Raw genomic sequence first — 22,971 nt, forward strand, 5'->3', positions numbered from 1 at the left:
GTGAGCAGCAGGGGAGCAGAGAGATGATGTCATCTCTCACTGCCCGCCCTGCATCACGACAGTTCTTTCCTCATTGTGCACTGCAGCTACAGGCAGCAGAGAGATTACAACATCTCTCTGCTGCCTGCCTTTATTCTGGGACACAGCAAGTGACAAAATCTGTTGCAAATCCGCAACGTGTGGCAAGTGATGTGGCACGTGACCATCCACAACGTGTGGCAAGTAATGTGGCAAGTGATCATCCGCAGCGTGTGGCAGGTGGAAATCCGCAGTGTGTGGCAAGTGATGTGGCACGTGACCATCCGCAGCGTGTGGCAGGTGGCAATCCGCAGCGTGTGGCAGGTGGCAATCTGCAGCGTGTGGCAGGTGGCAATCTGCAGCGTGTGGCAGGTGAAGTGGCAAGTGACAATCCGCAACGTGTGGCATGTGATGTGGCAAATGACAACCCGCAACGTGTGGCAGGTGACGTAAGTGACCATCTGCAACATGTGGCAAGTGACAATCCGCAACGTATGGCAGGTGACGTAAGTGACTATCTGCAACATGTGGAAAGTGACTGACAGGTCCTTTTATATGCCTATATGCATGTATAGAGCCATGACAGGTCCTCTTTATACTCCTTTATACATGTATAGAGCCATGACGGGTCCCCTTTAGTTATCATGATATAAAATAATGAATGTGGGGGCCTTTTGGTTGGCGTGATTTTTTTTGGGGGGGGGGCAGCATTTCATTCTTGGTCCCAGGTAGCACAATGTCTTGGGCCGGCACTGTAGGGTGCACATACAAGCAGCATGGGCATTGGAAAAGTTAAGCATTTACAACAGAAATTGAGAGAACATTCCTCCAACAGGATCACAGACAACCCTATAAAACATGACAGAGTTTCTCACCCTTCTCCGGTCTATTTAAAACTAAAAATTAAAAAGGTTGGCTGGCGTTCCACTTTAAGTGTTACATTTATGGGTTCAGATTACTATTATGCCAATTGTACTTTGCCAAAAGGAACAAACTCCCCAATCCGGACAGCCGTTTTGTACCTGGGGTATCAATCAAATGGGCATATTGGAAAACCTATCCCTTTATGCTTTCTGTTCACCCTGATATAAGTGGCTTCCATGTTGGATTGTCCGTACTTCATTTAGCACTTGGCAGGAGAACACACAGGACTTAGAGGAATGCAGTTTGAGCGTTACATTACTTTCAGTCTATGAAATTTCCATAACCTGATATGCCTTGGCTAAACTCAAGTGGCAATAAAATGTAAACTTTTTCTTTCAGTGAACCTACTAGTAAATGAAAGAAATGAAACCTCCAAAGGGGCACACCCTGACACCTGCTATTGCCTTAACACGGAACTTTAGTCAAAACAAAAGTCACCATCACCCACCAGTTTTCAGCTCTTACATCAATTACAACTGAATTTACTACTGATTACTCTCATTGCTTGCGTCATCCCAATCTGTTCAAATCTGCAATAGGGTATGCTGTGTAGAATATCTGTATAAACCATTGTGTCACAAAGCAGGCTATACAAGTTTTGCAGAGCTGAATTCTCATGTGGATTATCAGCCTTACTGCCAAGCTGTGCATTTTATAACGGGATTTAGTGCTTTGTACTTTAAATATCCTATGCATATGATGACTTGCAAAACTTAAACAGATTTTATAGTGAATTCCTTGAAAAATTCTTAGTGGTATGAAGGTACAATATAGTGCTAGATCCAACACTGTATCCTGGCCCAGGCTCAGGCCTAGGGCAGCACTTTGCAGGGGGGGGGGGGGGGCTTCTAATATTGACTGCCCTATCATCCTGGACCACAAACTTTCCTCACTGTGCTATATGTTTTCTGCTGCACCATTGGCATGGTTATATCTTCTTAGTCCTCTCCATAAAATTATCAGAAATTTGTGCTTAAAGTAGAACTATAGGCAACACTTATTTTTTTTTAATTTTCGATAGAATAAGGGAGGGTCATACCCTCTGTCAGTTAATGTTTTACCATCCCTGTCCTATTGCAGAGATCCCCCCCCCCCCAGGCCCTCAGAGCTAGTGTCCCCACTCGAAAATTTCAGGGAGGGTCTTAAACAACAAGGAGTGTGGCCTTGGCAGGAAGGGGTGGGTCTTATATTTAAATTAGGGGGTGCACGAGTTTAGCCAGGCCTAGGGAAGCATACACTACTGGCTAGATCCATGTTGGAAACCCTAGGACCGCCTTTTTCAACCATGGTGCCCATGCACCCCGGGGTGCCTTCAGGTGTCTGCAGGGGTGCCTTGGCCTAAAAATTGCCCAAAAATTGCTTGCAAGCCAGCAGGTGGATGAAACCTGACTTTTATAGTTACATCAAGCCTCTGGTTTTCATTGTGCACTATTACAACCTTCTAGCTGCTGGTGTTGTAACAACCAATGATGCCATTGGTTGATAAGGAGGACGTTGGGCACCTACACAGAAGCCTTGTTTGCCCCTCCCCTGTACCTCTCCATCAGTACTGGGGTCACATTAGTTGAGTGAGGGAAATAAAAGAGAAACATTGGAATACTAGTCAGTGTAACATTTGCTCCGTGCACCTGTTCCTATTGCTAATACATAGCCGAAACGCGGAAGTGCACAGCGCACGGCGCCCTGTTTGAAATGCACTGCACCTGATCTCCTGCCTATAAAGGCAGTTAATGGAGATACAGTCTTTGTTCTATTATTGTCAGTCGTAGCCTGTCAGCTCAGCTATCTTACACATGCTGCTGTCTTTGCTCCCTTTGCCGGAACACCGCTCCAGGAAACAACTACTGCTTTGCTGCTAAGACTTCCTTCTACAACAATAGCATTGCTGGGAACTACCTTCATGCCTTGAACACCTTGCACCATGGACATTCAATCTCCTGCATAGAGATACCTAAAAACGGATAAGTAGTCATTCCTTCACTTGTAGTTCTATAGGAAGATCTAATGCTAATGTTTCATCTATAACAATTGTAGTATTATAAATACCATGTGGATATTACCATATCTTCTGGGAGATACTATTGTGCTAAAGCTTATAGCAAAGGAGTATCTTAAAGGGACAGCTACCTCTAAATTATTACAGCAATATTTATCTCAAGTATGTTACTTTAACTACCCAAACTATATTGCCTCTCATATGTTTGCATTGCTACATCTATGATTACAGATGTAATCATAGGCGGTATGATTCTTTCAGATTTTAGGTGCTGAAAGCGGTACAATTATTTTGCATGGAAATTTTGAGTTTTATATTGTAGGCCTGCAATTCTTAGGAATAAATCACTTAAATCTGTCCAAACAAGAGTCTAGTAGACATCCCGGGTATGATAAAGTTTGAAAAACAAAATCATAAATTATAATATAATAAATAACTATAAATAATTATAACAAATAATAATGTAATTATAATAAAAATGATTCAATAATGTAATCAAATAAAAAAAAACGCTCAGTTGCAGATTTGTTGCTGTCATTACTTTTATTTTTTTATGACGAATTTCCCCACAAATCGCTATCGCACAATTCTGCAAGTGATTCAAATTTATTATCGCTGTTTTCTAGCTGCTCTAAAATCACTTTTGACATAAAGGGACAATTTTTGGTTGCTATGGACAATTTACAGTTTGCAGGCAGAAAGAACAGTTTTTATTTTATAAAAGTACATGCAGGACACTGGACAGACCACTAGGGACAAAGAGGGTGTGTATTTTTTTACATACAGTACTGTAATCTGTAAGATTACAGTATACTGTATGTAATGTTTTTTTTTTACTTTTTTAAATTTGGCGCCGTTCTCCGCCCCCGTGCGTCGTAACTTAGCAAGGAACGGAGATCGGCGGCACACGGGGACACTGTGTAAATCGAGCGAGGACACAGCTCGCTCACACAGCGGAGATGCATCGCAGGATGCAGGGACAAGGTAAGTAACTTGTGCCTGTGGATGCCGTGAGGCGAGCCCGAGTCTGGCTCGGGATTACCGATCGCAGCACAAAAATTTCACCCCGAGCCAGACTCGGGAATAGCGCCAGGCAGGTTAAGCCCCAAGGCTGTCCTAAACCAGGGGTCTCCAAACTATGGCCCTCAAATTGTTCAGGAGCTACAACAGAGTCCCACCAAGTTCCAGCTGAAAAAAGCCCTGAGCGATAGTAATCTGAACAAAAGAAAACTAACCAAAATAAAAGTGTTAAACTGAACAACACGCATGTAGTGTAGGATTCAATGTGGTCTCCCTGACAGTTTAATGTGAGAAACCACAACTATGCCATGCTATGAATAATAGTTTGTTTTGAAATGATGACATGGATTGCTGGGAAGACCTTGAGCACTTTCTACATTTGCGAAGTCTTCATAAAATACTTTGCAGTAGATTGAATTTCTATTTGTAAATCACTGACTTGCTATTAACAAAACTAAACATTTCAGTTTTTGGAGTGTAACGATTTAGTTACTTTAAATGCTTGTTTATTTAGTTCTCTTTCATTTTGTATTTCAGGAGAATAGTGGTTATTGCAAAACAAGATAATGAGCCATTTGGATTTGAAATTCAGGTAATATAGAATAACATCAATTTTCTTTTTGTTGCCAGTCACATAAATATATATTTGGATGCTTCGTTGAGCAAGAGTTTGCATTGAGCCCTTCAGCTGAATATATTTTTGGTATGCCAAGAATCAAGGATCACTTAATAAGCTTCAGGAGCATGCAGAGAATGTCCTGGCTTGGTTTTGTCATCTATAATAATCAGTGCATAAAAACATCTTTATCTGTGAAAAGGATTCAAACCTGCTCCCCTTTAGATCTTAACACAGTGTGTGGGCAATCAATGGAAAAACACTGCTTTTTAAAGCGGAGTTCCACCCTGAAAATGTTTTTTTACACCAAAAATCAAAAAAAATCAAATAAAAAATCAAATGAAAAACATTTTTTTTTTTACTTACCCTAAATAGCTGTTGCTATGCGGATGTGCCGAATCTGCCTCTTCATCTTCCGCGGTAGATTCTCTTCCTCGGTTTCTTCTTGTAAAAGGGGGGAGCGCTGCTGACTTTTAATTATCATTTTTTTGAACGGACCTCCGCTTTAAGCTGGTTATGAAACATGAGATAAGAGAGGATGGATGTTATGCAACTTCTCTATTAGCACTGCATTCAAAAAGCTTTCTTTGGGAACCTTTATCCTATCATGGGGGGGGGGGGGGTCTGATAAATTAAATCCTTACAGAATCTCTTTACAGTTATCGTGGGGTTGATTTATTAAAGGCAAATAAGCTGTTCGCTTTGCAAGGGAGGTTACAATTTCTAAGGCCCCTTTCACAGTGAACCTCCACTTGCTCAGTGGGGATCGCTCCATTGATCCCCGCTGAGCCGGCGGATGACAGGGCGGTCCCCGCACACTGTGCAGGGACCGCTCTGTCTTTTCTCCGCTCTCCCCTATGGGGGGATCGGATGAACACAGACCGTATGTCCGTGTTCACCCGATCTGATCCGCCATACGGATGGAAAAGTAGGTTTTTCCTCCGTCACACTTTGGCGGATTGGAGCGGGTCGGATGTCAGCGGGCATGTCACCGCTGACATCCGCGGCTCCATAGAGGAGCATGGAGCGCCTGTTCAGGTCCGCAAAAAAAACTGGCATGCTGACCTGAACGAGCCGCTCATGTGAAAGAGCCCTAAGGGAATTTTTCTCCAGAGCTTAATGAATGTGGTGAAGTTTTACGATGCAAATAATACCCAATTACATGCAAGGCAAATATAAACAAAGGGCGACAGGAGGGATGCATTCCCAAGATACCCTTAAACTCCCGTTCACGTGGCCGGCAGAGGTCAAATGGGAGCCCCCCTAGAAGAGGGGTGAGAGTCCGAGTCACCAAGGAAAAGGAAAGAACCACCTTCCGGAGGTTTCCTGAGAATTTAGTGGGACCTTCCCCTCTTGTGCCCATTCAAGTGGAAGGGGTTTACACCCGGGCTCTTCTGGACACCGGAGCCCAAGTAACTCTCTTATACCGAGACTTCTATGACAGATACCTCTCTCACCTGCCTCTAAAAAAGTTAGACGAACTAGAGATTTGGGGCATTGGGACTCAGAGTTTCCCTTACGATGGGTATCTACCAATTCGCCTGACTTTTGACTCCTCACTTAAAGGGACCGCCGAGACCTTTGATACCCTGGCAATAGTCTGCCCCCAGAGGCCCACAAGATCTCCCTTATTATAGGGACCAACACAGCTTTGGTCTGAAAACTTTTGGCTTCTCTCACCGGAGGGGCAGAAGCCTCCATTCAAAGGGTCCACCCAATGCTGAGGAGGGTATTCCATCAGCTGGTGATGGAAAGAAATGCCCCCGAGGAAGGGGTAGGGAAAATCTGGCGGATAGGAAGATCCAAAGGAACCCTCCAGCCGGGAGAGGTAACTTGCCTCAGGGCCTCCGTGAAACTTACCTGGTCCCAGCCGGGCCCTTTCCTTGTTCTTGAACCAAACCCAGCTGGAGTTTCAGAGGGGTTGGAAGTGATCCCAGAGGTGATCCCGTTGAAAGTATTGGAGAAGAATCATGGGCGGGTATTTTTTAACATTCGGAACCCCACCAACAACCCTGTGAAAATGCCAGCCAGAGTGCTATTGGGCCAGGTCCATCAGGCCACCACTGTCGGTCCTTCAGATCTGGCGAATGAGAGGAAGACAGAAGACTCAAAGGAAAGCCACCAGCCTGATGGCATTGAACTCTCTCCAGAGTGGAAGGAAAGAATGGAGGATCAACTTGGAAGGTGGCAGAAGATCTTCTCCAAAACGGAATTTGATGTTGGATGTGCAAAGAGCGCCACACACAGGATCCGACTGAGAGAGGATAAACCTTTCAGAGAACAGGTCCGAAGAGTTCCCCTAATAGACTTAGAAGATCTCAGGGAGCAGCTGGCAGAGTTAAAAAGGACAGGAACCATTCGAGAATCCCAGAGGCGATTCAGTTCGCATGTGCAGCACTATATAAGTTTTTCACTCACTCACTCACTCACTCAGGAGTCCTTATGCTTCCCCCATAGTGGTGGTGAGAAAGAAAAATGGTTCTCTAAGGCTGTGTATTGACTACAGAACTCTCAATAAGTGAACCATTCCTGACCAATACACTACCCCTCGAATTAAGGATGCGCTGCAGAGCCTATCTGGGGCTAAGTGGTTCAGTGTCATGGACCTGAAGAGTGGTTATTATCAGATTCTCATGCACCCAGAAGACAGGGAAAAGACTGCTTTCATTACCCCAATAGGGTTCTTTGAATTCCACCGCATGCCTCAAGGGCTATCGGGTGCCCCAGCCACCTTCCAGTGATTAATGGAGAGAACTGTAGGTGACATGAATCTGATAGAGGTGTTGGTGTACCTGGACGATGTCATCGTATTCGGGAAGACTCTAGAAGAACATGAGCAGAGATTGGAAAAAGTGCTGAAGCGGCTACATGATGAAGGCCTGAAGCTGTCCCGAGAAAAGTGCCAGTTTTATCAGTCGTCTGTTCACTACTTAGGACACATAGTCTCTGCAGAGGGGATATCTACGGATCCAGAGAAATTGGAGGCAGTTACCTCCTGGCCTAGTCCCAAAAATGTGACGGAGTTGCGGTCATTCCTGGGAATCTGCTCCTACTACCGGAGATTTGTTGAGGGGTTCGCAAACATCGCAAAGACACTCAACGAACTACTAAAGACAGAGGATGAAGATGACACCTCTGAGTCTATAAAATCAGCGAAACCCCACATGGGCCCTCGAAAACCCAAAGAGTCCATCCGTGACCAGTGGAATTCAGAGTGTGAAGAGGCATTCGTTAAACTGAAGAAGAATTTAACTACTGCCCCGGTTCTGGCCTACGCAGATCCGTCTAAACCCTATGAGTTGCATGTGGATGCCAGTAGAGAGGGGCTAGGGGGAGTGTTATACCAAGAACACAGCGGTTGTCTACGCCCAGTGGCCTATGTGAGCAGGAGTTTGACCCCATCTGAGAAGAACTATCCCACTCATAAACTTGAGTTTCTGGCTTTAAAGTGGGCTGTTGTGGATAAGTTAAGAGAATATCTATATGGAGCTGAATTTGAGGTGACGACCGACAACAATCTACTCACCTACCTGTTTACCAATGCCAAGTTGGATGCGACAGGGCATCGATGGCTGGCAGCCCTCTTGAGTTTCAATTTCGGTCTGAAGTACCGCCCAGGAGTGAGAAGCAGAGATGCTGACGCCCTCTCCAGAAGACCTCATGAGCCGAATGCCTCAGGAGAAGGATGGACTCAAGTATCCTCTGAAGGAGTGCGGGCACTGTGCCAGGGAACTGAGCTACAGATGAAAGGAGGGTCCCGGGCTGAAGAGATCGGGATCCTGACAGCAGGGGTGCCTAAGTACTATTGCGATGTAACCCAATTGAAGAAAGGTGACTTACCACAGTTAACGAAGAAGGAACTGAGGAAAGACCAGAAAGAAGACCCTTTGGGTAACCTGGTACTGGAGGCTCTGGAAAAAAAGGGACCCCAGGATGCTCCTGACCAATTTTCCAAGAGAAGCACGGCTGGTACATAAAGAGTGGGACAAATTGCAGCTCCATCAAGGGGTGGTCTACCGAAGGGGCCCCTCTGATGGCCCAGAGGGAAGGAGGCAGATGTTTGTGCCCAGAAAACACCGTGAGACTGCACTGGCCGCACTTCATGACCAGCATGGCCATCTAGGCCCCGAAAGAACTTTCCAGTTGGTCAGAGACAGGTTCTACTGGCCCGGTATGAGGGTTGAAGTTGAGGGATATTGTCATTCTTGCCTCCGATGTATCCAAAGAAAAACTTTACCTCGTCAAGTTGCCCCAATGGGCCACCTCCAAAGCCAAGGCCCGTTGGAATTGGTGTGCATAGACTTTCTTTGCGTGGAGCCTGATTCAAGCGGGTTAGGAAATGTCTTGGTAGTAACCGACAATTTCACCCGGTATGCCCAAGCATACCCTACTAAAGACCAAAAAGCCTCCACAGTAGCAAAGGTCCTGGTAGAAAAGTTCTTCGTCCACTACGGGTTGCCCCCCGTTGAGAGCAATTTGATACAAAAGTTATTGGGGCTTTTGAACATAGACAAGACTAGAACTACCCCTTATCACCCCCAAGGTGATGCTCAACCCGAACGTTTTAACAGAACTCTCCTGAATATGTTGGGGACACTGAACTCAGAGGAGAAACAACATTAGGGAAAACACATTACAGCTATCGTACACGCATATAATTGCACTACGAGTGACATGACCGGATATTCCCCATACCGGTTGATGTTTGGGCGGGAAGCTCGGCTACCTATTGACCTGGCCTTTGGATTGTCTTAAGACCACACATCTGTGGCCTCCCACAAAGGTTACGTGGATCGCTTGAGAAGGAGCCTAAAATTGGCCTAGGAGAAAGCGCATGCCAGTTCTGAACTGAGGGAATAGAGGAATAAAAGAAACTTTGACTTGAAAGTTCGAGTTCAGGACCTACAGCCGGGGGATAGAGTTTTACTCAGAAACTTGGGCGTGCCAGGGAAGCACAAACTGGCTGACCGCTGGAAGTCACAGCCCTACATTATATGTAAAAAGTTGCCTGACCTCCCCGTGTATCAGGTCCGACCTGAAGGCAGTGTGGGACCCCTCAAAACTTGGCACAGGAATCATTTATTACCCCTAAATGAAGCTGTCCGGCTACCCTCGACCCCTGACTCTCTGGATTCGCACTCCGCTCCCAAGTCCTCTGGGCCAGCCACTAGATCTCAAGTCCCACATCCAGACTCAGAGGATGAAGAGTCCACAGATGAATGAATAGGGTCAGAGTGGTTATGGTCCTCCCAGCGATCAGAACCTGATGCTTCGTTCCTGCCCTCATCTGAAGTGACCAGTAGTGGGGCACTTCGACCAGAAGCCCATGAATTCATACCACAAAATGTTCTTAGCGAGAGCCAGGAAGAAGATGTTGACTTATACTCGGCAGAGGATTCCATGGAGGCCCCAGGGCCGCTGGATGTAAATTTGAACGATTCAGTGAATAAGGAACCAGTCATGTCTGAATCGGAGGATAACGTTGCTCCCCAAAGTTTTGAAATAGACCCTGTTTTCCCTGGCTCATCAACGGTGGAGGAACCCAGTGAGAGGAGGGCTATCCACCCTCCGAAAAGAATGACTTATAGCCCATTGGGAGAGTGTTCTGAGGAGACCATCCTTACCTCAAAAAGATCAAGTGTTTCAAACGATCCTCCCGTTGCTACTTTAGTGGAGGTCAGCCCCTGCTCACCCCCTGGCACATCTGAATATAATACCCTTGTGTTAGCTAACAGTGGATGGGGTTATTCACCGGTACCCAAAGAGTGGTGGGAAGACCCCTTGTCCACTCTGTGTCAATCGATGAGTTGTTTTGCTCTGAGTAACATTAGGAGTAATGCACCACGCTTAGTGCCTTGTATATACTAACACATTTTTTTTCTCCGCTTGTACTTTGAAAGCATGTATCAGGATGCATACTGTCACCCTCTTTGGGGGACCAAAGATTTTGAGTGGGGGGAGTGTGTAGCAGGCCTCCCCTGTTAGAGTTTAAAGACAGGTCATCCCCGCTGGACTTGTATTCAAGATTGTACATAAGTTGAACAATTGTCAGGAAGTTATGCATTGCGGGACTACCAGTAGCAGGAGACATGGACTCCATAGACTCTTCGGAGAAACGGACTACATTTCCCACAATGCTTTGCCATCTAGAAGGATGTGACGTCTTCGCTCAGGCCATTGGAGGAGGTTACTTAAGGGCGTGGTGTGGCGCTTTTTTCTCTCTCTCTCTGGACCAGCTTCTCTCCTGTGCGGAACGGTGGACAGAGTGAACTCCACTGTTAGGCCAGAAGCCTGAGCCTAGCTTGACTGGGAGACCCACCATCCAGACGGAGGCAAGACTTCACCATACCAGCCTGTGTTCCAGGGATTGGAGAGGCAGCCCAGCTGACAAGCGAAGCAGGGGAGCACCCTCGTCCGGGATCTGGTGTGTCTGAGGAAAGGATCAGGCGAGCCGGCCTGTTGGGTGAGAGAGCACCTGCTCAGTTTGACTTCTCCTGGTTGTTATAAATATTCAGCCCAGTTTCTAGGCCACGTACCTGTGTTGGCTCGCAGCTGAAAACTTAGAGGCCTAGTTAAACGCTTCCAGCGTTTTGCGGAAGTAAGCTATACAGACGAGTGAGCAACCTCGCAATAATCTACTACCATAGACATTTTGTTGAGAAAAATCCTTTTCCTCGAACTACTGCCAGTGGATTACAAACTCTGACGTGCACCAACCGACCGCTACGTGAAAATTGACTAAGCTGCAGGACTGCCCGCTAGGGGCGCTCGCGAGTCTAGACTGACCTCGAGTTTAGCAGGGTGGTACCCCCTTAGGTTTAGATGATTATTTCATACTCACGTTCATCACTGACTCCAGCAAGGGCCCTTGCGGATCAGACTGAGTTACTGTTGTCAATAGTGGTTATGTCAAAACAAAAACTCTATGTCTGAAGTTATTGAGTTCCTTATGTCTTCCTATATATGAATATATATATATATATATATATATATATATATATATATATATATATATATATATATATATATATATATATATACAGTAAACCACTATATATACATTTAACGAGATCCATTGTGTGGAGTGTATTTTCTTGTCTGGAGGGATGGTCCATAACCTCAGGTAACTTATTGTCATATTGTTGTTGCATTGTGTGCCTGCTATTGTGACCCCAGCCCAGCAGAGGTCACAATATCTCATTCACCAAACTTCTGATGTGTCAAGGAAGGGTTCGAGCTGATTAAATAGGGGTGAGCTAAGCCAAAAGAGAGTAGATCCTGAATCAAACAATGGCTCCTCCGGGGGTAGCGCTACAGATATAAAATAAACAACTGATGTATGATTATGAGATTATATTGTTGTTTATGTCAAAAGTTTATTAAAAAAAAAACAATAACTTGAAAATTCAGATTTTACATTGAGCCATGTCTAACATTGAACCAATAGTTTTGTTTCTGTATTTGCTGTAGCAGTCACATTAGCATGTTAGAAAATGAAGGTAATTATGGGTTTCAATGGGCAAGACTATAAACTAAATGCCACTGTTTGCTTTTTTAGACGTACAAATTACAGTATGAAAACGGCTCAGACATGAGGACCTATGTTTGCAAAGTACATGAAAACAGTCCATCCAGCAAGGCTGGTTTGAAAGCAGGTAAGTTTTTCTTTCTTTTTTTATTTATTTTTTTAAATCAGAAAAGGTTTATTAAGGAAAGCTAATTATTACTAGTCATACAACATTAGAATTCTACTATAGCTTGCAGGAGGAACATTGGACCGGAATTGTACGAATGCTGCGTTGTACAGTTTAGCTGATTTGTGGAATCTTCTTAGAACATTCGACAGACACCATAAGCCTTCAATTGACAGATTCGACTTTAATTCATTCAGATTTTCGGACTAATGCATTTTTTTTAACGAAACAAAATCAATAAAAACGATTTTCGGGAGTAACTAAATAAATTTATTTTTCGGACAAAAACGAAATTCCCGAAACAAAATATTTCAGTGTGCACATGTCTAATATAAATCAGAACAAAATCATACCTCTCAACTTTTTGAGATGGGAATGAGGGACACCTATCAGCAAAAGTATGAAGTCATAGGACACACCCCTTGTCACGCCCCCTTAATGGGGAACTGTACCCGAAAAAACAAGATTGGTTGAACTCACGAGTGCATTTTTACCACTACTATTCCTTTATATTGGCTTTTAGAATTTACAAATGCAGCAAGATCCTTTGACAGGTAATTAGTAAACATATTTTGTTGATTTAGCTTTTTGCTTGAAGTTACATATGATTCTCCTCGATATAATGCTCGCATCTTCATTACAAAAAATACTTTATGTATGTAATTACGGCAGCTTACTGAATTCTAATGTTGTGATGCTTTGTCAGGGGACATGCTGACCAACGTCAATGGCGTGAGCATGGAAGGCTTCTGCCACCAGCAGACTGTTGAGCTTATCCGATCCTCGGGAAACTTTCTCAGGTAAGTGACATGACATTATGGGGGTTATTTACAAAAGGCAAATCCACTTTGCACTACAAGTGCAAACTACAAGTGCAAACTGCAAGTGCAAAGTGCAAGTGCAAAGTGCACTTGAAATTGCATTGAAAGTGCACTTGGAAGTGCAGTCGCTATAAATCTGAGGGGTAGATCTGAAATGAGGGGAAGCTCTGCTGATTTTATTATCCAATCATGTGCAAGCTAAAATGCTGTTTTTTATTTTCCTTGCATGTCCCCCTCGGATCTACAGCGACTGCACTTCCAGTGCATTTCATAGTGCACTTTGCACTTGTAGAGGAAAGTGGATTTGTCTTTCGTAAATACCCCCCTATATCTACCTGATACATTTGAAAATAAATGATATATATTTTTAAGAGACCCTTTTTCTGCCCTGTCAGCAGATCCACCATCTATTATGGACTTAGCCATTTCTGTGGTGGAATTATTTTCTGCTCACACGACAGCACAAACCTTTCTGCTAGTCCACACCTCAAGGCAATTGGTTTGACACATCTCTGAAATGAGATAAGCAGTCAGATACAATAAAGCAGATACAAGAGAAATTTTAATTGGTAAATTTGTTTCCAATACTCTTCAGTCTAGTACATTGGTGTGACACCCCGGTTTGAAAACAATACATTTTCTCATGTCTGTGCATTCTACCTCTCCTGAAAAATACACACATTACAAGGCATCTAGCGTTAAAACCCAGCACAGCTCATGCCGCGTACACACCATCACTTTATGTGATGAAAAAAAAACGACGTTTTTAAAAACGTCACTTTAAATGACCGTGTGTGGGGGAAAACGTTGTTTTATGTCTTGTGAAAAACGACAAAAAAAAATTGAAGCATGCTTCAATTTTATGTGTCGTTTTTCAAAACGTTGTTTTTTACTTCACAGATATTGACCGTGTGTAGCAACAAACGTTGTTTAAAACAAAGTTTTTACACCCGCACATGCCCAGAAGCTAGTTATGAAGCAAACTTCAATGGAAAAACGTGGTAAACGTAACCTCGCTTTGCTAGAACATTGTGAAAAAACGATGGTGTGTAGGCAACTTCGTCTTTGAAAATTGAAGTTTCAAAAACGTCGTTTTTTACTTCACAGAAAATGTCGTTTTTTTTCATCACATAAAGTGATGGTGTGTATGCGGCATTACCAGTTTTTAGATGTGGTGGCATTTTTTTTTTTCAAGCTTTATTCATTATTTTAAAGCAGAATTTAACTGTCTAAACACCACACACTGAACATACTATTTAATTCATTTTTAATATTCAAAGCAAACTCACCCATCCATGTATGTCTCCATCCTTTATTTTGTAGGGAAATCACTTTGAAAAACACTCCTCTGACATATCTAGCCACAGCCATCTTGAGTAAGGGCAGATTCGTGTAGCATTTACTTCCTGGAATCAGTCTGCCCTTAGCTCAGGCATGAAGGCAGGAGGGTGTGCTTAGCTGAGAAAGCCCCTCCACTAGGAAAAAAGAAAAAAAATGCCTATAAAGACTCTTGGGATGTATAACACTATTATGGCCCAGGCCACGATCCAGGAAGCAACTGAAGAAATGTAAAAAAAAAAAAGTTTTAAAACAAGTAAATATAATATACTTTCCTATCTATTTACTAAAGCTAGTAGCATAACTAGTACAAATAGTTATCACCAATTGAGAGAGTTCTGTGTTAACCCAGTAATCCTGCCATCAGGGCCGATCCTAGACTCAAACATAGAGATGCTCCCCTAAGAAGTCTTCATTAGTGTCCCCCATCAGAGTCCCCCCCATCAGGTGTCCCCCATCAGAGCCCTCCACAGCAGGTGTCCCGCATCAGAGCTCCCCCAGCAGGTGTCCCGCATCAGAGCCCCCCAGATGGTGTCCCCCATCAGAGCCCCCCCACAGCAGGTGTCCCCCATCAGAGCCCCCCCACAGCAGGTGTCCCCCATCAGAACCCCCCACAGCAGGCGTCCCCCATCAGAACCCCCCACAGCAGGTGTCCCCTATCAGAGACCCCCACAGCAGGTGTCCCGCATCAGAGCCCCCCCCAGCAGGTGTCCCCCATCAGAGCCCCCCCACAGCAGGTGTCCCCCATCAGAGCCCCCCCCCCCCCACAGCAGGTGTCAGTTCAGTACTTGTACAATAGATCCCTGTAGCTCGGGTGCGCTGGGAGCAGAAGCACATTACAGGGGTGGGGCATATGTGGCATCTTTGGACACAGACAAGGAGGAGGGAGGGGAACACTTTGGAGCTTCGGCGCCCCCACCTCTGCGGTGCCTGGGTGCACCCTGCCTAGGATCGGCCCTGCCTGCCATTAATCCTAGGGTGACAGTGTTTACTCATTGTGTATCGAGCAGCATAGTCACCCTAGGAGTAAACAAGTCATTGCACTTATCAAACAAATATAACAAAATGCATTCAATAGTACCTTTAATGGACCAAAAGTGATCAAATAGGAGAGGTTTACATACACTATAACCCAGATAGCAAGGATAACTTGCCACAAATTTGTGGCAGTGTGGCATTTTTACTGGCAAGTTGTACACTTGCAGAGCACTTAAAGTACACGTTCTAGTTTACGCTTTTCCAATTTGTAGCAAATTTGCGTGGCAAGTCTCTAGCAAGAGCAAAGTTGCAGTGGTGAGTCTACTGTACAGCAAGAGCTCTGCAAGTCTACAGCATGATAATTCAGCCACAGTGACCCCTGTGGTGGGATGACTATTGCACAACATAACTGAACCAGAACTAGCAGGAGACTTATGGCCCGTACACACGATCAGAAATTCCGAAAGCAAAAGTCCGATGTGAGCTTTTGAACGGAAATTCCGACCGTGTGTAGGTTCCATTGGACTTTTGTACCATAGTACCTTTAATGGACCAAAAGTGATCAAATAGGAGAGGTTTATTGTCAGGGTTTACATACACTATAACCCAGATAGCAAGGATAACTTGCCACAAATTTGTGGCAGTGTGGCATTTTTACTGGCAAGTTGTATACTTGCAGAGCACTTGAAGTACACATTCTAGTTTACGCTTTTCCAATTTGTAGCAAATGTGCGTGGCAAGTCTCTAGCAAGAGCAAAGTTGCAGTGGTGAGTCTACAGCAAGAGCTCTGCAAGTTTACAGCATGGAAATTCAGCCACAGTGACCCCTGTGGTGGGATGACTATTGCACAACACAACTGAACCAGAACTTGCAGGAGACTTATGGCCTGTACACAGTCCGATGTGAGCTTTTGAACGGAAATTCCGACCGTGTGTATGCTCCATCGGACTTTTGCTGTCAGAATTTCCGCCAACAAAAGATTGAGAGCTAGTTCTCAAATTTTCAGATGGAAAAAATTCCTATCGTCTGTAGCAATTCCGACGCGCAAAATTCCGAACCATGCTCGGAAACAATTCGACGCATGCTCGGAAGCATTGAACTTTATTTTTTATTTTTTTTTTATTTTTTTATTTTTTTTTTACATTATACATCTTCTGAAAATACACACAACAAGCTGGAAGATGCATTTGTCTGATATTGTCAATTTAATAGCAGAATTTTAGGCAACTCTATGCATCCCAGAAGGCTGCAGGGCCATATGTGCCAAATGTCGGTGGGCAGATGTTGCTGCATCGGTGACTGGTTGGGCTACATGGAAAACCAACCGTTAAACAAACATCAGCAATTACTCTTCGAGAACTCTAGCACACCAAAGCCACTAGGAGTGCAGAGGTGTGACTCTAGCCTCGACTATTGAACTTTATTTTCTCGGCTCGTCATAGTGTTGTACGTCACCACGCTCTTGACGGACGAAAGTTCAGAGAACTTTTGTGTGACCGTGTGTATGCAAGCCAAGCTTGAGCAGAATTCCGTCGGAAAAACCATCCAAGGTTTTTCCGACGGAAAATCCGATCGTGTGTACGGGGCATTACAGAATGTTTTCAAAGAAAGTTGAGCTGGAGTCATGCAATGCAGACTTGCTGCAATTATGCAGCAAACTTGTGAAGCCTGGCAAGTCTAGCAATAGCTTAGCAAGTCATTTTCAAACTTGCAGCTCAATAGCTCGCTATCTGGGAAACTGACATTCAGGGAAAAGCAATAATGTTAAAAGGAAACTCCTTGCCCCACTGATACTTTGCTCCCCAGCAACCCCCCTGCTACTGCTTCCAGGCCCGGATTTACTCCCTTTGCCGCCCCAAGGCCAGGTCCTTCAATGCCGCCCCCGCCTGCGCAGTACAGAGGGGGCATTATCCGCCGGGGGACTTTTTCAGCAGGACACTGAGACATTGAGAACCGGGAGGGGGGTTGCTGCTGCCAAGAACTATCTCACCTCCTCTTCCCTCTGTTTTTTCTCCTCTCACCATCCGCATGACGGGGGGTAACTGCCAATATGAAAGTGAAAGTGTCCTCTCCTCTCAGCTGCAGTGCCGCCCCTGCACCCACTGCCGCCCCGAGGCCTGGCCTTGTTGGCCTTGTCTGGAATCCGGCCCTGACTGCTACCCCTTTCTCTGTTGCAGCCAGCACCTAAATACCAAAGGTGGTCTGGTGTCAGAGTCCAGGGGCAATGGAGATGCCACCCCTTCTGACTTTGAACCTTGCTTGGGCAGTCAGGGGTAGCTAAAAAGTGAGTATCAATGCTGTGGAATTGAGACCAGGCTTGTTATTCTCTGTGCTATTACAGAAGTGATAAAAGTGGGGTGAGAGATCTTCCCAGTGCAGACACAGTAGGGGGTGAGCTTGCCCCACTCTATCCGAAACAGCAGAGTTCTGCTTTAACAGCAAAAACAGATGAGAAATTAGGACTGGCAATGTCTTACATGTACCGTTTTGGTTTGCAGAATTGAAACAGAAATCAGTACAGATATCAGACGATCAGAACTCCAAGCAAGACTGCTGCTCCTAAAGGTAAATTCCTCGTTGGTGGGATCCATCAGAGATAAGTGATCTGTGGTCACCATCACATTTATAACATCAAGGCTTTATGGAAAGGGGAGAAATGTGGGAGCAATGATATTCAAGAACATTTATTGCTGGGCCTATTGTCTGAAAAACAAAGTGAAAGTGTGTCCCTTTTTGCCCTGCAATGTTCTGATAAAGCACCAATCCAATAATGATTTATATCCTTTGGATTGTAAACTCCACGAGCAGGGCCCTACTAGTCCTATTCCTTCTGTATTGAATTGTATTGTAATTGTACTGTCTTTTTTTATATTTTAAAAGCGCTGCTCAAATTGTTGGCGCTACATAAATCCTGTATTATAATAATATTAATAATTATTGCCTTTGGAAACATTGCATGGTTTCTATCATTGGTTTCTTAAACATTTACTGTAAGATTTAGGAAAAGCTGGAACTAGATGCATGCCTTAAGGACTTTTTTGCTTACTGTAAGAGACATTAACCACTTGCTTACTGGGCACATATACCCCCCTCCTGCCCAGGTGAAATTTCAGCTTCCGGCACTGCGTCGCTTTAACTGACAATTGCGCGGTCGTGCGACGTGGCTCCCAAACAAAATTGACGTCCTTTCTTCCCCACAAGTAGAGCTTACTTTTGGTGGTATTTGATCACCTCTGCAGTTTTTATTTTTTGCGCTATAAACAAAAAAGTGCGACAATTTTGAAAAAAATACAATATTTTTTACTTGTTGCTCTAATAAATAGTCTAATTAAAAAAAAAAAAAAAAAAAAAATCTCAGTTTAGGCCGATACGTATTCTTCTACATATTTTTGGTAAAAAAAAAAAAAAATCGCAATAAGCGACTGGTTTGCGCAAAAGTTATAGCGCCTACAAAATAGGGGACAGAATTATTATTTTATTTTTTTACTAGTAATGGCGGCAATCTGCGATTTTTATTGGGACTGCGACATTATGGCGGACACATTGGACACTTTTGACACATTTTTGGCACAATTCACATTTATACTGCGACCAGTGCTATAAATATGCACTAATTACTGTATAAATGTGACTGGCATTGAAGGGGTTAACACTAGGGGGTGAGGAAGGGGTTAAATGTGTACCCTGCTTAGGGTTTTAACTGTGGGGGAGGGAGACTGACTGGGGAGGTGACCGATCTATGTCCCTATGTACTAGGGACACAGATCAGTCTCCTCTCTCCCTGACAGGACGCTGTCTCTGTGTGAGCCGGCAATGAGAGATGATCTCATATGTTTACACTTGAGATCATCTCTCATTGGCCGCACAGATTGCATAGCAAACGGCCACTCTGATTGGCCGTTCACTGTGATTGGCTGTGTCCAAGGGACACGGGCCAGCACAGAATTTCCCCGCTGCGCGCTTGAACGAGCAAAGGGGCAGACGTCAATTGACGTCCTCCTGGACTTTCAGGTCCGCGCTGAAGCCGTCATTCGGCTATAGCGCGGGCCTCAAGAAGTTAAAGTGGAGTTCCGCCCCCAAAAAAAAATGAAAGTCAGCAGCTACAAATACTACAGCTGCTGGCTTTTAACCCCCCTGACGGTAAACCCGAGCGCGACTCGGGGTTGGTTTTACATGTTAGGATCGGCAAACCCGAGTCGCGCTCGGGCTGGACGGGCTTACCTTTCGCTGGATCCACAGGCTTGGTTTACTCACCTTGTCCCTGGATCCAGCGATGCCACCCGCTGTGTGAGCGAGCGGGACCTCCTCGCTCGATTCACAGTCCCCGTGTGACGCCGATCTCCGTTCCCTGCGACGTTACGACGCACGGGGACGGAGAACGGCGCCAAATTCAAAAAAGTAAACAAACACATTACATACAGTATACTGTAATCTTATAGATTACAGTACTGTATGTAAAAAATACACACACCCCTTGTCCCTAGTGGTCTGCCCAGTGTCCTACATGTACTTTTATATAATAAAAAATGTCATTTCTGCCTGCAAACTGTAGATTGTCCAAAAGTGTCCCTTTATGTCAAAAATGGTTTTAGATCAGCTAGAAAACAGCGATAATAAATTATAATCACTTGCAGAATTGTGCGATAGCGATTTGCGGGGAAATTCGTCATAAAAAAAATAAAATAATGACAGCGACAATTCTGCAACTGCAAATTTCAGTGATTTTGAGTTGATTACATTATTGAATAATTTTTATTATAATTATATTATTATTTGTTATAATTATTTATAATTATTTATTATATTATAATTTATAATTTTGTTTTAAAAAAAAAAAATCATACCCGGGATGCCTACAAGACTCTTGCTTGGTCAGATTTAAGTGAGTTATTTCTAAAAATTACAGGCCTACAGTATAAAACACCAATTTCCTTGCAAAATAAATGTACCGCTTTTGGTACGTAATTCCAGACAGAATCATACCGCCAGGGAGGTTAATATTAGGACATATTAGGATATTACTTACCTGTCCAGGGCGCCCTCGATATCCTCACCCGAAACCGATCTGTCCCTCAGCTCTCGGGTGGAGACGCCGCCATCTTCAGTAAGGGAATCAGGAAGTGAAGACTTGCGGCTTCACTTCCTGGTTCCCTACTGCGCATGCGCGGGTCGTGCTGAGCGTTCTGTCCCTGCTGTCACAGGTATCTGCTCCCTCCTCCCCCCTGAAAGGTGCCAAATGTCCCAGAGGGGAGGGGGGGTTCTGAAAAAGTTCAATTTTTGGGGGGAACTCCACTCTAAGAAGGTCTTCCTTTGGTTACTGACATTTGCAAGATGGCTAGCAGCTACTTAAAGTGGACCTAAAAGGGAACTACTAAAAAATGCAAGCAGGCAGCTCTTTTTAGCAGAAGAGATATGCAATGTCTCTTCTGCTATAACAAACACTTACCTGCATGCTTGCAGTCTTCTATTGAATGCACACTAAGCTGCACATGTGCAGCGTACATTCTCGGCTCACTCCTGCTGTGCCGCAATGACAAAATCATGTGTACATTCCAATCAGGAGGCACCCGGAACCTGGAAATAGTGGGAGAGAAGATGACAGCGGCAGGAAAAGGATTTAACTGCCACATGACTGGAGTAAGGTGAGTATTTCTTTCAGTTTAATTCCTCTTTAACCACTTACAGACTGTAACATTTTCCCCCTTAATGACCGGGCCATTTATTGCCATACGCGCTGCGTCGCTTTAACTGACAATTGCGCTGTACCCAAACAAAATTTACATCCTTTTTTTCCCACAAATAGAGCTTTCTTTTGGTGGTATTTGATCACCTCTGCGATTTTTATTCTTTGCGCTATAAACAAAAAAAAAACTAACAATTAAAAAAAATAAAAAAATTTACTTTTTGCTATAATAAATACCCCCAAATTAAAAAAACAAAAACAAATTTCTTCATCAGTTTGGGCCAAAATGTATTCTACATATTTTTGGTAAAAAAAACACACAGAGCTCCACGTCCTGTCAGGGGAGAGAGGAGACCGATCTGAGTCCCTTGTACATAGGGACACAGCATCGGTCACCTCCCCCAGTCACCCCCCTCCCCCCACACAGTTGGAACACACCCAGGATACACATTTAATCCCTTCCTCACCCCCTAGTGTTAACCCCTTCACTGCCAGTCACATTTATACAGTAATTAGTGCATTTTTATAGCACTGATCGCTGTATAAATGTGAATGGTCCCAAAATTGTGTCAAAAGTGTCCGATAAGTCCGCCGCAATATCGCAGGTCTGACAAAAAAATCGCAGATCGCCGCCATTACTAGTAAAAAAAAAAAATCATAAATCTATCCCCTATTTTGTAGGCGCTATAACTTTTGCGCAAACCAATCAATATATGCTTATTGTGATTTTTTTTTAACAAAAATATGTAGAAGAATACGTATTGGCCTAAACCGAGGGACATTTTTATTTATTTATTAGTAAATAATATTGTGTTTTTTTTTTTTTAATTTTGGTCTTTTTATGTTTATAGCGCAAAAAAAATAAATCGCAGAGATGATCAAATACCACCAAAAGAAAGCTCACTTTGTGGGAAAAAAATGATAAAAATATAATTTGGGTACAGTGTTGTATGACAGCGCAATTGTCAAGAAATCGCAGAGATGATCAAATACCACCAAAAGAAAGCTCACTTTGTGGGAAAAAAATTATAAAAATATAATTTGGGTACAGTTTTGTATGACAGCGCAATTGTCATTCAAAAGGCGTCAGCGCTGAAAGCTGAAAATTGGTCTGGGCACAAAGGGGGTTTAAGTGCCCAGTAATGAAGTGGTTAAGTTAGCGCAGATATTTTGTTCAAATTTGAATCTGCCTGACTTTTGGGAGAGACAAGAACCATTTTTTCGGTGACACATTTCGATTAATTAAGTCCTGCAATTTTTTGTATGCCTTGATAAATGGGGTTGACTTTCTTTAGAATTCAATGCAATGTCAAGTACACAGCACAATGGGGAAAGGGGGTTACCGACAATAAAAAAGACAAATTCCCCACTTTGCATTTGCTAGGCCTACATTTCAGTGCTGCGTGACAGAATCTCACCAAAGGAAACGTTGAGTCTGTATTTCCGAGCATTGTGGTTATTTAGATTTTACAGATTTGCTAGGTGTGAAGACAGGCAATCGCTCCACTGCACTACAGTCAAGGTAGTTTTATTTTTTAATTGACAAAATAAATACATCTAAGTAAAGGTCGGTACAGTCTCTTTACAAGATTCATTGCACAGGTAATATATATACATATTTTCTCTGTTACAGGCTTTGTATTTTTCTGTAACTCTTCAGAATCAAAGTATAGGAGTGTGTCTTAGTTTGGTTTCCTGTACTCAATCTGCAGACAGTTACATAAGATTGAGTTAGTGTTTCATATCCTATAAATCACATGTTTTAAATTCTCAGAGCTTGAAAAAATATATATAGCTGGATTCAGGTAGTTGAGCCTAACGTTAGGCAGGCGTAGCGTATCGCATATACGCTACGCCGACGTAAGTTAGAGAGGCAAGTGCTG

At 43.8% G+C, this 22,971-nt stretch overlaps 1 protein-coding gene and 1 non-coding gene across 2 annotated transcripts in view; one reads left to right on the forward strand and one right to left on the reverse strand.

Moving 5' to 3' along the window:
• LOC120944095 (cytohesin 1 interacting protein) overlaps window positions 1-22,971 on the forward strand; it is a 67,837-nt gene that overhangs the window by 32,666 nt on the left and 12,200 nt on the right. The window contains exons 3-6 of the mRNA XM_040357930.1: window positions 4,496-4,550; window positions 12,133-12,229; window positions 12,975-13,068; window positions 17,904-17,970. Of these exons, the coding sequence (XP_040213864.1) occupies window positions 4,496-4,550; window positions 12,133-12,229; window positions 12,975-13,068; window positions 17,904-17,970 (313 nt within the window). The remainder of the gene's footprint in view (window positions 1-4,495; window positions 4,551-12,132; window positions 12,230-12,974; window positions 13,069-17,903; window positions 17,971-22,971) is intronic.
• On the reverse strand, window positions 16,685-16,816 carry LOC120944582. The gene has a single exon (XR_005750443.1). It is a non-coding gene; the product is annotated as a small nucleolar RNA SNORA3/SNORA45 family (small nucleolar RNA).

The sequence above is a fragment of the Rana temporaria genome, chromosome 6, assembly GCF_905171775.1.
Source record: "Rana temporaria chromosome 6, aRanTem1.1, whole genome shotgun sequence".
Taxonomy (NCBI): Eukaryota; Metazoa; Chordata; class Amphibia; order Anura; family Ranidae; genus Rana; species Rana temporaria.